The sequence below is a fragment of the Cajanus cajan genome, chromosome 6 (genome assembly GCF_000230855.2).
Source record: "Cajanus cajan strain Asha chromosome 6, NIPB_CcT2T_4, whole genome shotgun sequence".
Taxonomy (NCBI): domain Eukaryota; kingdom Viridiplantae; phylum Streptophyta; class Magnoliopsida; order Fabales; family Fabaceae; genus Cajanus; species Cajanus cajan.
The window spans coordinates 61,068,133-61,085,136 of NC_138522.1; the positions used below are offsets into that span (position 1 = coordinate 61,068,133).

The 17,004-nt window shown below is 28.4% G+C and overlaps 1 protein-coding gene across 1 annotated transcript; it reads right to left on the minus strand.

Moving 5' to 3' along the window:
* Positions 1-8,715: 8,715 nt before the first annotated feature.
* LOC109798061 (serine/threonine-protein kinase PCRK1) lies at positions 8,716-14,883 on the minus strand. Its single transcript, XM_020358264.3, has 5 exons — positions 14,580-14,883; positions 13,674-14,071; positions 12,902-13,162; positions 12,027-12,149; positions 8,716-9,832 (listed from the first exon to the last, which is right to left on the minus strand). The coding sequence occupies exons 2-5, from the start codon at positions 14,055-14,057 to the stop codon at positions 9,317-9,319; spliced, it is 1,284 nt and encodes a 427-aa protein (XP_020213853.1). The 5' UTR covers positions 14,058-14,071; positions 14,580-14,883; the 3' UTR covers positions 8,716-9,316.
* Between the last annotated feature and the right edge of the window lie 2,121 nt (positions 14,884-17,004).

Genomic DNA, 17,004 nt, shown 5'->3' on the forward strand with positions numbered 1-17,004 from the left:
AATAAATGTTGCAATAAAAAAAAAGATTAAAAAATAAAATATAAAATATAATTTAATAATAATAAAATTTATTTTAAGATATAAAATCAATTTAGTATTTCTAATAAATTCCATGAACCATGTTTATAGAAGAAGAAAAAAATTTGATGTGTGTCAAAATATTTAAAATATTTAAGTATTCAAATATTATTACTTCTTGAGAATTAAAATGTTTGAGATAGAATCAAAGTATTTGTTAAGTTAGAATGGCATAATCACCTCTCAAAATTTGTTTTAAATGAAAAAATGGCAATACATTATCATGTAAAATAATTTTACATAATCATTTAAACACAGATCCTAATTTATGATAACTTATTATTAACTTTTACAATAAACAAATAAAAACTCACATCAACATTAATATATGATTGATTTAGTGTATAAAAATACACTGTATTAACTATTAAGATTTTTATTTTATTTGATGGTAAAGGGGCTTTTGATTTGTATCCACTATAACAGATAGTAATTTATAGTATAGTTTGGTTCTTATCCTGTCCCAATCAGTGAAAAATTTCAACTCATGTCCCTCTCAGTGTCCTCTATTTCTTCATTGTTGTCCTTTTTTCAACCATATCATCAGTGCATAATTTAATCTGATTCAGAGAATTGCAACTTGCAAGACACACCTTAACAACGAAGCTACGAATACAAAAGAATCACATCTCCAATGACATTGTCATCAATGGCGTGCTGGCGATCAGAATTAATACACGATATGTTTGGTTAGACAAAATTAGACGTATTCATCATGACTTTAATCGATTCATATTCATAATTAAATTAAATCTTGAATAATCTTTTTTTAGATTTTAAAAATGAAATTATTAATCTAAAATAATTTTATTAATATTGACTTAATTTGATTCAGGTCATTAAATTATGATAAAAAAAGAATAATCATATTTTTCATTTTTTATTTTTAATTATTAACTATTTAATATAATTTTATAATTTTATACTAATACAAGATAATAATTTTTTTATTCTTTAACAATTAAATATTTATTTATTTAATATTTAATTTTTTATATGCCTATTATTTTAGATATCTCTTTTTTTTTTTACTCTTAATGATATAAAAATGCATGATTAATATGATAAAAAAAATATATTGACTCTCATAATTTGTTGGTTAGTTATGTTTATTGATAAGAAATATAACGAGTTTTATTTTCATTTGTAGTAATCTAATGTAACTATTTTATTTGAGTTTTGGTCCTCCCCAATATAAACAATAAAAATAAAATTAGAAAAAAAATATAATTTAATTAGAATTTTAAATTTATGACATGTAGTTATATTAAAATTTGAAAGGAAACATTAGTGGATCTACATTGAACAAAATTGTCCCTAACCAAATTTAAAACTTCTTAATATAAATAATTATACTATTATCCCATTATGTAAGAAAATGATATATAAAGAAAAGTAGTAATAAAAGAGTGAAAAGTATAAATATTATAAATGATATGGTAAGAAGAAATATAAAAATAAAAATAAAAAGTGTTAATTAGATGTATATATTGTCCTTCTACTCAATTATTTTCTCATAAAAGGTTATTTTATTTTCATTACCAAAATTATTTAGGTTCAGTTCTATCCAACTAAAACTAATTAAGATGTTTAATGGTATATGTATCTAATTATAGTGAGAAAAAAAAATAGTATAACTATGTTTGGAATAAAAAAAAATAGTGAAACAAATAGAATTTTTTACACAAATAATACTATTTTAAAAAAATTTACCCAAATAACAACTATGTAAATTTATTTTCTCAACTAGTATCATTTACTGTTCACGTTTAGAACAAGTCGTTCTGAAATCAGAACGGACCGTTCCGAATTAAAAAATAACGCATGGAAAACGGATCAGAACGGGCTGTTCCAAAATTAAAATTAGAGATAAAAAGTGGAACCAGAACGGGCCGTTCTGCATCTAGAACGGGTCGTTCTGGCCTTTAAATAAAAAAAATTAATTTGATTTTCACTTATCAAATACTAAAATTCAAAGAGTACCATCAAGTGATTAAATTTATTGAATATTAACATTATAAATATAACTAAATAAATTTATTAAAATTCATTACAACAATAAAGATCAATGGTGGCAGAAACTAAATTCATGACCAATATTTAGATATGTCTTGTTAGTATGACCAGAAGTATGACAATAAGAACAAATTTTTACATGATTATGTTGTTCTCTAATGTCCATCTCTGTTATAATCCTACTAGACTTTGGCCGACTCTTGAAAGTTCTCTTGAGTTCTGGATTTGGCCACAAAGTTGAAAGAAACGCAACATCCGAGAAAAGTTTGACCCGCTGAAAGATTTACAATAAAGCTAAATAAAATGTGGTATGATTGCGGCAAATTTTAGAAAGGTATACGAAGGAAGGTTTGGAGAGCTCCGACATGAAGATTATTGGCCTACTTACACTGGTCCAACTTTGTGACCAAATTCAGAGCTCAAGCGAACTTTCAAGGGTCGGCCAAAGTTCAGTAGAATTAAAACAGAGATGGACATTAGAGAACAACATAATCAGTTTCTGTCACCATTAATCTTTATTGTTGTATTGAATTTTAATAAATTTATTTAGATATATTTATAATGTTAATATTCAATAAATTTAATTATTTGATGTTAGTTTTTAAGTTTTGGTATTTGATAAGTGAAAATCGAAAAAAAAAATTATTTGTAGGTCAGAACGACCCGTTCTGCTTGCAGAACAGCCTGTTCTAGTTCCACTTTTTATCTGCTAATTTTGATTTTAGAACGGCCCGTTCTGATCCATTTTCTATGTATTATTTTTTAATCTGGAATGACCTGTTATGATTTGAGAACGATCCGTTTCGAACGTAGTAAATGGTGCTAGTTGAGGAAATAAATTTGCAATGTTGCTATTTGGGTAATTTTTTTTAAAGTATTATTTGAGTAAAAAAATGGAAACAAATACCTTATTATATATTTTTTATTTTAGATATTAGTTTCATTTTATATAGATTCTTCTTTTCTTTTACATTTTACACAACCAAGCAACCTAAAGATTACCATACTTTTTACTTTGTTTTTTTTTCTTTGACTTTCTTTCTTAAATCAAATAAAACATACAATTTCAATAACTAATGGATAAAATTCTCAACTTTGATTTTGAAACATGTAAATAAATATGTCAAGAGTTGTTGGCAATTTCCTTGTAGAATACAAGAAAACACAAGAAAAAATAAATTATGGTTTTAAAAAAATGTAAAGATTATCTTTTGTTTATAGTAAAAAAACAATATAAGATATTTTTAAAATGATATGGTAAAAACTTTTTATTCAAACTACTCCTTCCTCAACTTATGCAGTTTTTAAATTATTTTCTTAAACAAATAATCATAATAAGTCTATCAACTTAAATTATTTTTAAGAATTATTTGAATCAAACCAGACTTAAAACAAATTTCACACAATGATTATTTAAAGGTAACACTCAGTAATTTTCTATCAACTTAAAAAAATAAACAAACCACTTTAAGTCTCAAGTCTTATAACACGGTAAAACTGACACACGATTTGACCAACAAACCCAATTCCATTACATTGAAACTTCATTATCAAAGCCAATTCTCATTTAAAGGAAAGGAAAAGAATAAAACCTACGCTAGAATTATGGGTATCTTTGCTGTTATTATTGAAAAATAATACTACCTCTTTTTTTTGTATGCAAAATAAATGAGAGTATTTTTTTTCTTCTAATTATAACAAATATTAAATGTACTAATTGTTAATTTTATTTAATATATTTAACTTACTGTGGAGACTTTTGATGATACATTCACTCATTTATCATGAAAAAGTGAATGTATTTGATTAACTATATTTTCCTTTTCTTTTTTATTTGAACTCGCATTCTCCATCTATGCATTTTATGGTTTTAGCGTATCCACAGAAACCTATCGTCTCCCATGAAATTCATAAATGATTCCTCTTTGCTTGAATAGCATCAATTTTCTCAAATAGCTAGGCAAGACAGAAACATCTATGATTATCGGTAAGTATCATATCATATGATAGTAGATTTATACACATGGTTAGATAAGCTAGAAATTAAGGTTGCACATGTTTTGTGACAGCATGGCATTGAAAAATATGCATCATAGCAAGTATCTCTGTATCTGGGCTGACTAATTTGATGACTTGTTCGTTGTCAAGTCTTGGATCAAATAACTTTTTATCATAAGTAAAATTTTGGAGTTTATGATTAAAAGCTATCAAACATTTTATTCTACATATAAAGCTAATTGCTATCACTACTAATTTCATATTATTTTACAATAATTTTAAAATATCAAAATTATTATGAATAATAATTAGTGGTTCAATTAGTGGAGATCAATATTCGCTATCAATTATTACCATTTATATTTATATTATATTTTTTTATAATTATTTAGTTACTACATGTATTTATAAATAGGCTAGTCATCTTTTAAAGACAATACACGAGTCACATTCTTTACTCGGTCAGCCATTCAACTAAGGTATGATTCAACTACTTTCATACCAAAACCACATAAACTCTAAAGGAAAGCAACTTTTAAATTAACTTAATTCACCTCTAGCATTTATGCATCTCAACTTAAACATTTATCTCAACCACATGTCCATAACTTTGTCGCTTTATACAACATGCAACTTTACAACTTTTCACTCTCATCAAATTAATCAACAATATACAACACATCATTAGTATTCATCATCAAATATTATCATTTAGCATCATCTAAATATCAACAATTCACTATATAACAACCTAGGATATCATATATTGCCTTATGCTATGAGGGAATTAACACATCATTTTCAATATAAAATCATCAATTAACATACAATGACAACTTTCACATAACACAACATAATTGGAGTTCCACTAATCTAATTAAACTCATCTTTGTCTCATATGAAATATAAAAAGATTCTATAACTTTCTTAAAGACCGTAGGTTCCAATTCAATCATCTATCATGTTGAAATTAACATAAACCACAACAGTTTGTCCAAATATTGTCAACTTGACCTTTTTTCACTAAAAAGGTCATAATTGGAATTCTAAACCTCCTTTTTAGGTGATTCTAAAGTCATTGGAAAGCTAACAGCTAGAGCTACAACTTTTATGAAGACAACAAAGTTAAATTTGGAAAGCACCAAACTGCTCAGCCATTTCAAAATCGCTCAGCAATTTCCTTATAGAAACACACTTGATTCTAATATGCATTTTCGCTCAACCATTTCCTTCTAGAAACACACCTAATTTTAATTTGCAAAACTACTCAATTGTTTCTAAATGGCTCAGTCATTTCCTTCCAAAAACACTCCATTTTTCATCTTTCAATTTTGCTCAGTCATTTCTAAATGGCTCAGCCATTTCATAATATGAACCGTCTCTATTTTTCACGATTTTGGGGTTTTTGAACCTCTCCATTCCATCCCAAGCTTCCTACAAGTTTCAATATCAAATCTAAACCAAAGAAACGCATCTAAATGATCAAATACATAAAAAAAACTAAAGATCAACATAAAATAAGGCATGCAACCATATATTTTAAACATTTATACGGGTGTTACAAGAACCAAACCAACTTCTCCCAAAACCCACAACTCAACCACCACAATTCTAGCAACACAACTCAGAAATTAAGGGTTTGAAAGAATCACCAAATGAACTTCATAAGACACAACCAAGGCAAGCCTCCCTTATCTTCCCGGAGAATCAAATTGAAAAAGGAGAAGAGAAGGAACTCCGTACAACTCTGAGCGCTTGAGCTCCAATCTCGTAATCGCGAATCTTCACTCTACGACTTGAATCAGTTGAGATGACAATATTACAAAAACAAATACCCTTACTCATTATACATTTTTTTATTTGAGATATTTATTTCATTTTATATAATAAAAAAATTTACATTTTACACAACCAAACAACCTAAAGATTACCACATTTTTTACTTTTTTTAAATTTTCTTTCCTTTGACTTTCTTTCTTAAACCAAATAAACATACAATTTCAATAAGTAGTGGATAAAAATCTCAACTTTTTTAAAACATGTAAATAGATATGTCAGAAGTTGTAAGCAATTTCCATGTAGAATAAAAAAAAATTGAATTATGATTTAAAAAAATTACAAAGATTATCTTTCGTTTATAGTTAAAAGACAATATAAGATATTTTTTAAAATTATATATTTAAAAGATGATATATAAAATACTATTTTTAAAAGAAAAAAATCGAAGTAGACAATAAATATAAAGTATGAAACATTAGAAGACATGAAAATTTATACTGATTTATCCTTATCACTAAGATTATGTCAAATTCTTAACAAAAACACTTGATAAATACTTTTTACTCAAACTACTCCTTCTTCAACCTATGTAGTTTTTAAATTATCTTTTTAAGTAACTAATCACAATAAAATCTTTCTAGACTTCAAACTCAAGAATTATTTGAATCAAACCTCTTTAGACTTGAAACATATTTCACACAAAAATTGTTTAAAAAGTAACACTTACTAATTTTCTGTCAACTCATAAAGATAAACAAACCACTTTTGACACCAAGTTTTATAACACAGTAAAAGCGACTAGTCATTTGTGGTGTGTGAATGAGCAACCCATAACCCATTACATCAAAGTAGGGATGGGTAAGAAAAACCAAACTGAACTGAATTGGTGGCGAACTAAATTGAACTGTTTGTAAAAATAAATTGAGATAAAAAATTTTAAAAAAAATTGAACTGAACTGTTTGAAAATTGAATTGAACTAAATTATAATAAATTAAATTATTTTTATTAAAGTATAAAAATTAATTGTGTCTATCATATTCCATCTTAATAAATTGGCTCAATAGTCAGGCTTCAAAAAAAGTGATGCAAAAAAAATTATTTCAATTTTGTTAAACTCAACGGGCCAACCGAACTATGTTGGTTGACTAATTTTTAGGCTTGAAATCCAATAAGTTTGGTTGACTTGATTTTTTATATATATTTTTTCCTATGAAAATTTTAAATGAAATGAAAAATAAAATAAAGTTTGCAAATGTGTTTCATCTTGATGGATCAACGAGTCAAAATTTTCAATTCAAAATATTATAATAGTTCAGTGCAATTCAAATTATAGTTCAGTTCAAATTTTTATAATGCAGTACAGTTCAGTTTAATGAGACAAAAAAATAATTCAGTTTTAATTCAGTTCAATTCACATGAGTTACTTTTAAGTTGAATACAACTTTTATAAATTTAATTCAATTCATTTCATTTTGTCCACTCCTACATCAAAATAAATATTGTTACCCATTCAAGTAACTCTCCTAATGCCCAAAGCCTTGGTCGGCCCAGACAAAGATTGGTGGTTTAATCAAACAAACCCAATTCTATCACATTTTTCTCACAGAAGTTGCATTGAAATTTCATTATCAAAGCCAATACTCATATGAAGAAAGAAAGGAAAAGAATAAAACTTACCCTAGAATTATGGGTATCTTTGCTGTAATTATTAAAAAATAATACTACCTCTTTTCTTTATATACATAATAAATGAAATTTTTTGAGAGTATTTTTTTCTTCTTCTAATTATAAAAAATATTAAATGTATTAATTATTAATTTTATTTAATATATTTAACTTACTGTGAAGTCTTTTGATGAGACATTCACTCATTTATCATGAAAAAGTGAATGTATTGATCTAATATATTTTCCTTTTCTTTTTTATTTGAACTCGCATTCTCCATCCATGCATTTTATGGTTTTAGCATATTCACAGAAACCTATCGTCTCCCATGAAATTCATAAATGATTCCTCTTTACTTGAATAGCATCAATTTCCTCAAATAGCTTGGCAAGACAGAAACACCTATGGTTATAGGTAAGTATCATATCATATGATAGTAGATTTATACACATGGTTAGATAAACTAGAAATTAAAGTTGCACATGTTTTGTGACAGCATGGCATTGAAAAATATGCTTCAGTTCTTCGCCTTTCATAGGCTCATAGCAGGTATGTCTCTATCTGGGCTGATTAATTTGATGACTTGTTTGTTGTCAAGTCTTGGATCAAATAACTTCTTATAAGTAAAATTTTGGAGTTTATGATTAAAAGCTATCAAATCATTTATTTTATTCTCAAACATTGATTATTTTAAATATAAAGCTAACTATACCACTACTAATTTCATATTTTTTACAGTAATTTTAAAATATTAAAATGATTTTTAAAACAATTATTTTTCACATAATATATTTAAATGTAAGCTTTATATATATATATATATATATATATAAAATTTTTACTGCTAAGCCAAATGTTGAGTTATTGGATTCCCCGGATGACTTATTAATGGCTGGGTGTTGCTGTTAGGACGTTATACCACACACTTGAACAGTAAAAAAGGTGATTTGAGTTTAACCATATATATATATGCCCACGAATAGAGAAGCAATGCAACTGTTTTTTACACTAGTATTAAGTCACACTAGGTTTAAATTTTTTATATCATCATCCATTGTCACATTATTAAACATGCTTAACTTTTCAAATGATTATTATTATTTATATTTTATTTAAAATGTGAATACATAAATGACGATTTGATAAAAGTATGAAAATTTTACGGACAAATATCAAAATTAAACTAACATCATATTCATTCATGCATTTAAGACCATATCATATCTTCCCAATCCCGAGTTCAACTCATTTAAACCGTCCATGGAACTATATCAATTCAACCAAAGAAGCTAGAGGATAATGTGTTTTCGTGTAGGAATTGCTTTTGTATGACTTGAACTTGCATTTACCATGCAAGAATTCATTCATGCATTTTGTGCATTTAATGCAAGGCCCTGCAAACTTATAGGAAACTCTATTGAAAGTAGTAGGATTACATGCTGCTAAAGACTAATTTAAAACTATTTTCCAACATTGTGCACCAGGCTCAACCAATATCCCAATGCATATCCATAAAAACCTATCGTCCCCCCTTAAATTCATAAACATCCCTGAAAATTTCCTCAAATAGCTTGACCATGAAAGAAACACCTATGGTAGTTGGTAAGTAAGCATGTGATGGCAGATTTATACACATCCACTGATCCACGGAAAAGATGGAAAAGTTGCACATTGTTTGTGACAGCATGGCATTGAGAAACATGCATAAGATCTTCCCTGATCATGAAAAAGCTTTGTTCTCGAGAACAGGCTTTGATGGCTTAAAGCTACAAACAATAATCAGCATGTTCTTACAAGCTTTGGTCTCCACATCCTAACAAACCAATTACTTTCTCCAGGTTTCTGATCCATGGTCCGTTTCTTGTTATTTATTTCTGTATCCTGAGAAGCTTTCACTGTTGCCACACTCCGCAAAGGCAACTGTGGACTGGAACTGGATGAAGAAGATTCTAGCATTCCATTCACCATTTCCAACACCTCACTCATCTTTGGTCTATTCTTAGGATTTTTTACCAAGCATCGGTTAGCTATCATAGCAAGTTTCTGGGCCGACTTGAAGACTTGTTTCTTATCAAGTCTTGGATCTAATATTAGTTGAAATTTCTTCCCATCTGATAGGTATGGCCTTATCCATTCCAACAGCTTCTGCTCACCCCTGGGGCGATTTCGATCTAAAGGGCGTCTACCAGTAATAAGTTCATAAAGGAAGACACCATAGCTCCATACATCATTCTTTGATGTTAGACGTCCAGTTTGAACATATTCAGGAGCTGCATATCCCATTGTTCCTACAACCTGACAAACATAGACAGCCATATGATGGAGAAATTTTTTATGTTCAAGAAATGAACCCAATTTTTGGCATTAGTTTAGCTTTCAAAAGTGTAAAAGACACCAAGAGAGTTTATTATAATTTCCTTTCTGAATCATGATGTAGGAGGGTGTATTGGTTTAGGATTTCGTAGGATTTTAAAAAACTTTTTTTTGAGTAAAAAAGTCCATTGGTATTCAATCAGGATTTTATGTCACTCAAAAACAATCCTGTGGTATTCAATCTGGATTTTCAAGATTTTTTAAAGAGTTCATTAAAATCCACTGGTATTCATTTGAGATTTTTTACAATTTAAAAACAATCCATTGGTATTCAAAAATATAAGGATTTTAAAGGATTGTTGTGTGAGAGGGATTTTGAAAGACTTTCTAGTGTTATTTATAAATACCAAATTCATAAAACAATCACATCCAAACCCATCGAATTTTGAAGAATTGTTTGAAGTGATTTTTCAAGTGTTTCAAGAATTTTCAAGTGAGTTTTTCATCTTTTTTTTTATGCTCCTGTCTTCTCCATTTTTTCTCTACTAATAATACTACACTATTGTTCATTGCTCATATATAATATTGTAGTACTGTTCTCATTTTTGTAAAACTCTAATATGTAAATGATAGTGTCATTGACTTGCTCTATTTTTATGTTCGTTCTCTTTAATTGACTTTCTTTATTTTATTCTATGTAGTTGAATTTGTTCCTTTATATAACACAAAAAAATGCTCGAAATTTAAACTTTTAAGTGGTAATTTTTTTTATAACACATGTCAAGAAAAGAAAAAGATGAAAGATGAAATTGATATCATAATCTCTACAATATATATATATATATATATATAAGATGAATTTGTTAGGGTTTCTGTGAGTAGAATGAGATGAAAATAGATCTTAGTTGGGGAAAAAACCCTCTCAGCATAAAAATTGCGAACTCTCTCCTTCCCTTGAATTTGTTACTCTTATCTATCCTCCTTTTATGACTCAACAATTATTTTATTTTTTTTTACTATGAATTTTTCTTTTTAGTTTTATATTGTGAAATTAAGATTTTTTATATTTTAAAAAAAGAAAATTAACATAAAACATTGCAATATCTAATTTTTTAGGATTTAGGATTTATGCCTTCATTAGCTTATTTTTTAAAAAAGGAAATATTGTTAAAATATTTGTTAGAATAATTTACATTTATAAATATCGTTAAAAATTATCATATATATATATATATATATATATATATATTTTCTATATCTAAATACTTCCGTTTATATAAAAAAATTATATATCTAAATATTTTTTCAGTATCGAATATATTATTTTTTTATATATAAAAAATTATCTTATATTTCTATATTTTTGTTTTTACATTTTTTTTATAATGACTGAGGTATTTGATCTATTTGGATAGCCAAGATATATTCGATCTTATATAATTAGTGTGCTTCTAAAAATAATAATATAATTTTATTGATTTTGTCTCTTATCCATAATTATTTATATAACTAGTTTTCAACATATATTGTTTTAGTAATTCAAATGGGAGATTCACAAGGAAATAATAAAGAAAAAGGAAAAGAGAGAAAAAATTTTGAAACTTGGACCAAGGAGGATTCCGATGAATTGTTACAATTGATAGTGGATGCTATAAAAAGAGGATAGGATATTATGGAGAATTATTATTATTATTTATCTAGACATTATTTTTTTTATTATTTTTTTCTTTAACTCTTTTTAAATTTGAATGTATGATTTTTTTTTAAAATCTTATCAAATGTCAAAACTCTACAAAATCCCATAAAATCCATTAAAATCTTGATTTAAAAGTCCTGCAGAATCCATTAAAATCCTAATTTTAAGTCTTGTAGAATCCTGCAAAATCTTAAAAGTCATGAAAATCCTGCAAAGTCTTCTAAAATATGCAGGATTTTTTTTAACTAAAAAAGTCTTTTAAAATCCTAATCCAATACACCCCCCTTATTATAATACATATTTGACATGATCATTTAGTCAGCCCCATTAGACTGTTGGCAGCTTTACGGACAACTAAAGATTCGGTCTTATGTTGAATTTCTCTACTTCATGTTAATGATAACTAGAAAGGATTAAAGGCCCCTGCATATGTTAACAATATCCATTTGCCTAATCATAAATTAATAAACATAGCCATACCGCTGTTGAGACATGAGTCAGTCCGTCTGATGGTCCCAACCTTGCTAACCCAAAGTCTGATAGCTTTGCATTCCATTGTTCATCCAAAAGGATATTTGAAGATTTGAAATCTCTAAAAATTATCTGCAAAATACACACACAGTTAGCATAGCATTAATCAACTGCAGCACATATTTGAATAGTATATAAATTTAGCATGGCATTAACCAAAGTAGTCAAATTGAACCCCCAGCTATCTTCTTTTGGGGGCAAATACAGTTCTCTCCCGTAGTAGAAACTTAAATTACACTGTCCTCTCCTTTATTTTACAAAATTACACTGCCTTTTCCCAAGAGATTATGTGTTATGATTTAGTCCATTTTAATGTGAACGAACCTCTTAGGAATAGTTTTTCTATCTCTAAAACTCTAAGCTTAATAGGTAGAGCTAGCTTTGAACCTTCACTGTTGACTTACGAATTTTATAAGATGAATAAAGATTGAGTTAAGTTCCAGAGCCATTGATACGGGAGTTTAAAACATCATTTTGTTTAAGGACGTAAATCAATTATAGCATGCTTACAATTAGCTGCCCTATCTAAGCTAAAAGTTGTATAGAGGAAAAATGTCCCTAGCAGGTTCTTTCATAGTTGTTCGTCATTACTAAGAGAATCATTTACATTGAAATCTTCTCTTAGGAAAGGGAGTGTAATTTTTGAAATAAAATGAGAGGAAAGTATAATGTAAGCATCATCCAGGTGGGATGAGAGTAATTCAGCAATTCACCCTTTTCCATTTGGGAGGTGGTGTATATAAATGTGAAGAAAAAAAATAAAATCTAGACAAGGCTTGTTAGATCAAATAGGAATTTATGAAAGCTGTGCTATAAACCAATACCTGAAAATCCATTTCCTCATGCAGATATGTTAACCCACGAGCTGCATCTCGAGCTATTTTCAATCTCCTACTCCATGGAAGAGGAGTCTCTGACCGATGAGATAAATGGTGTTCCACACTTCTGTTTGGCATGTATTCATAAATCAGAAGCCGTTGGATTCCTCTTTCATCATCATCAGCACAGTAACCCACTAGTTTCACAAGATTTGGATGCTCAACAATGCCCAGAACATTAACTTCTGTCACCCATTCCCTATGCCCCTACAAGCCAAAAGTAGAGTAACAAAATTAAAGCCGAGGAAACAATACATAGAAAGGATTAACACACATAATTCTTATTTTCTGTAGCAATCAGATCATCTTAGTGTGTGTTTTGCCTGTTTGGTAACATATCTGGCAGGCACATCAAATCACATACAAAAGAGAAGCTGCACTTTACGGCTTCTATAATTCACTTGAAATACGTGCATCTGACATAGGCAACACAGAAACAACCACCCACTCACTTGACAACAGAAATTTTCTAGGCTCAAGGAAGGTCATCAAAATGTAACAATTAGAAGGTTTTTCACCCAAGAAAATTTTAAGTATGGAAACAGAGTTCTTTTGACCATGTCTACAAACATGCAGCAACTAATATGACAATTCAAAGCATTCAATTTTCATAATATATACATTATATCTTGCATCATGATATTAAAAAACAAAGAGCAAAACAACTACACACTAGTGCATGGCTTCACTAAGATGAAAACAGAAGGCAAACTCTTACCTGCATTCCTCTTTTACTAAGCTGTTTAACTGCAACTTCAATTCTTCTGGATGTGTCCTCCGCACTTCTAATCAGCCCCAGGTAGACACACCCAAACCCGCCCTCTCCAATCATAACAGAGCGATTGAAATTCTTTGTGGCTGATCTCAGTTCAGATACAGTAAACACTCTAAGGTTGCTGGGCCTCTGGGACAAACTGGGAATTGCATTCCTCCTGAGGGATTCTGTGTTGCCATTGTCTGAAACATCCTGTGAATTTAACTCAGAACCAGATCTTCTAACCTCAGCCTCCACACATGTGGAATTGTCTGACCGACCCGATGTCGACTGCAAGCCTTTTGGCTCATCTTTCTTCTCTCCATAGGAGAATGGAAAACACTTCATCGCTGCTGATTGGACTGCATTTTCATTTTCATAAGAGAAAAGGAAAGTTGAGAGCCATTGAAAAGCAACACAGCATCTAGAGTAAAAGTGATATATGATGACGAGTCCTCAAATTGAATTCAGAAAGAACAAAAGCACCCACTAGCATTAAATAACCATATCATCAAACACCTTCAAAAGAACCCTTATCAACTTAATTCCCCCCGTGATCAACGTCTTCAATTTCAGACAACCCAAATATAAATGTTTTCAATTAATGAAATATTTCTCCTTTTTTTGCCCCCAAAAAAAGCTAACAGCATTCAGAGAAATGAACCAATCCTAATCTACTAACAGAAACTAAGTACTATTTTTGGGAAATATGATTAAGAATAGAAAGTGTCCAAATTGGGCATCCATACTGAAAGAGAAAAAGCACAGAATAGTTTGACACATCTTCGGGATCATATGGAGTCAGTTGCACCCTTTTACTTACACAAAAAGAAAAACAGGAAAAGGAGAGATTTTGAAGCTCAAACTCACCTCCGGTGCAGAAAAAGAGTTAGTTTGATCTAATAAGATTCAGATGTTGGAAGTCCCTTTTGGGGCAAGATTCTGAAGAGGACAAGCCTCATTAGTCATTTGCCTCCAAAAGTGGAGACTTTTGAGAATTTGAGAAAGAAAGGGTCCAGTCCAGGCTCGGGAAGAGAAGTCCCCACACGGCAGATGCTGGCTTGGTCACCTTAGTTTACCAACAAACGTAAAGTTAAAAGCCTAATAAAGTAATGATCAAAGTTGAGATGGAAAATGTGTGAAAAGGGTGTTTAAGATTTGACTCCAATAGCACCACTGCCGTATGAGACGGGAGAAACAGCTCGTGTCAAGGTTAATGTTTACTGTTGAGGGACCGATATTCATCCAAGACCAGGTTTCTCATTGGTCCATGGATCCAAATCACACTTTCGTACGTGTACTTTAGTTTTGTTCGTGACATTTTTTTTTTCTATTAGAGCTCATTTTGTTCGGGACAAATTGAAGATCATTCAAAACTAATACAAATAAAAGGAATTCAACTGTTTAATTAAAAAAATATTAAAGGTCATGTGTTGTTTGGGTAAAAAAAATTACACTTTCAACTAATAAAAATCATTATTAATATAATAGTAACTATTAAGAAAATTATCATAAAATTTAATGTATAAGATAGTTTATAAATAAATAACAATATAAAATTGTTTTATACTCTACGCATAACTTTTCTTTCACTTCCAACAAATACATTGTAATAATTTAATTCTCTCTCAATTCTCTTAATGTAAGTATACAACTAAAACTCAAGATAATGGATTAAATTAGAACAATTTATATTTTATTAACTCACATCCAATTAACCGTAAAATTTAAATCTCAAATTTGAAATAATGATTAGTTATGAATAAAAAAAATGACTAATTAAAAATAATAATATAAAAACTCGAACTAAAAATTTCAATAAAGTATTTAAAACATTATATTATAATTTAAACTCAAAATTATTAATTTTCCTTCGGTTGAATGATGTCATGTGTTATAATTAATTTACATATCAAATATTCTGAAGAGTTATATAATTTTTTTTATAAGTTTAAATATATTTTTAATTTTTAAATATAAAATATTTTTTTTATTTCTTAAACTTAAAATAAATTTATTTTTAGTCTCTCAAATTTAAAATATTTATTTTTAATCTTATAACTTTCAAAAAAAAAATTAGTCCATAAGATCACCAATAACATATTTAAAAGAGACAAATTGAGACAGTTATGTAATATCAATTGAATTTAATACATTATTTTTACTGATAAGATCAATAAGTAGATTTTAGGCTAAAAACCTATTTTGGTCCCTTATAATAATTGTTTGTTTTAATTTAGTCTCACTTTTATTTTTGGTCTCAATTTGGTCCCAAATAAATTAATTGGTCTCAATTTGGTCCCTAATAAATTAATTAGTTTCAATTTGGAACTTCCGTCCAAATTATTTAAACGGAGTTAACTGTGTGGCCACGTGGATGCCACGTAGATGCATAGGTGGATGCCACGTGGATGACAATTTTTTGGAAACACCTAGAACCAGAACAGGCCGTTCTGGTTTTAGAACGGGTCGTTCTGGTTCCAGATTGCTAAGCATAAACGATCAATGATTATAGTTCACGGTTGTGAATCATGGAAGGAAAAAGACCCAAGGTACAAAACATTTCAAACACTGAATTTTGTAATATTGTCAATGAAAATTAATAACTTCAATTGCTAAACAATTAGGCTATACAGTGTATTATTAAGGACAATGCAATGTATCACTAAAGACAATGGTAGCAGATTTTATTTCATTTCAAACTGGAGTGAACCACTTACTACCAAATTGACACTATACAGTAAATGATGAAATGACATAATATTTTTCCTTGAAGTCATTAACGATGTACCCCAACAACAACAACCTGTTCTTGAAGAGGTAGAACTTGAAGTAAAAGAAGAGGATACACATGACTAATATTTCACCACAACCATATATAGGGACAGATCTAAGTTAATCATAGTGGGGGCACTTGCTTCCACTAAAAATTTTTTCATTCTTTATTTTTATATATATATAAAATATTAATAATTTTATAAAATATATATTATTAATTATATTTTAATTATGTTGTTATATCTAATATAATAAATATATTAATAATTAATTTTATTTTATTGTTTAATTGTTTTTTATTTTGTGGTAAGTCTTGATAGATTTATTTTATTTAATAATTAATGTTCTACATCAAATTTTTAAGAATTTAATTGTTAAATTAAAAAGTTTTTCATGTATAGATCAAATTTATAAAAAAATTTAAAAAATTAAAAATCATATGATACTTCGTTAAATTAATTCAAAATAACATATAAAATATTTTTGTTTTAAATAATGTAAAAATTTAGAGGATACT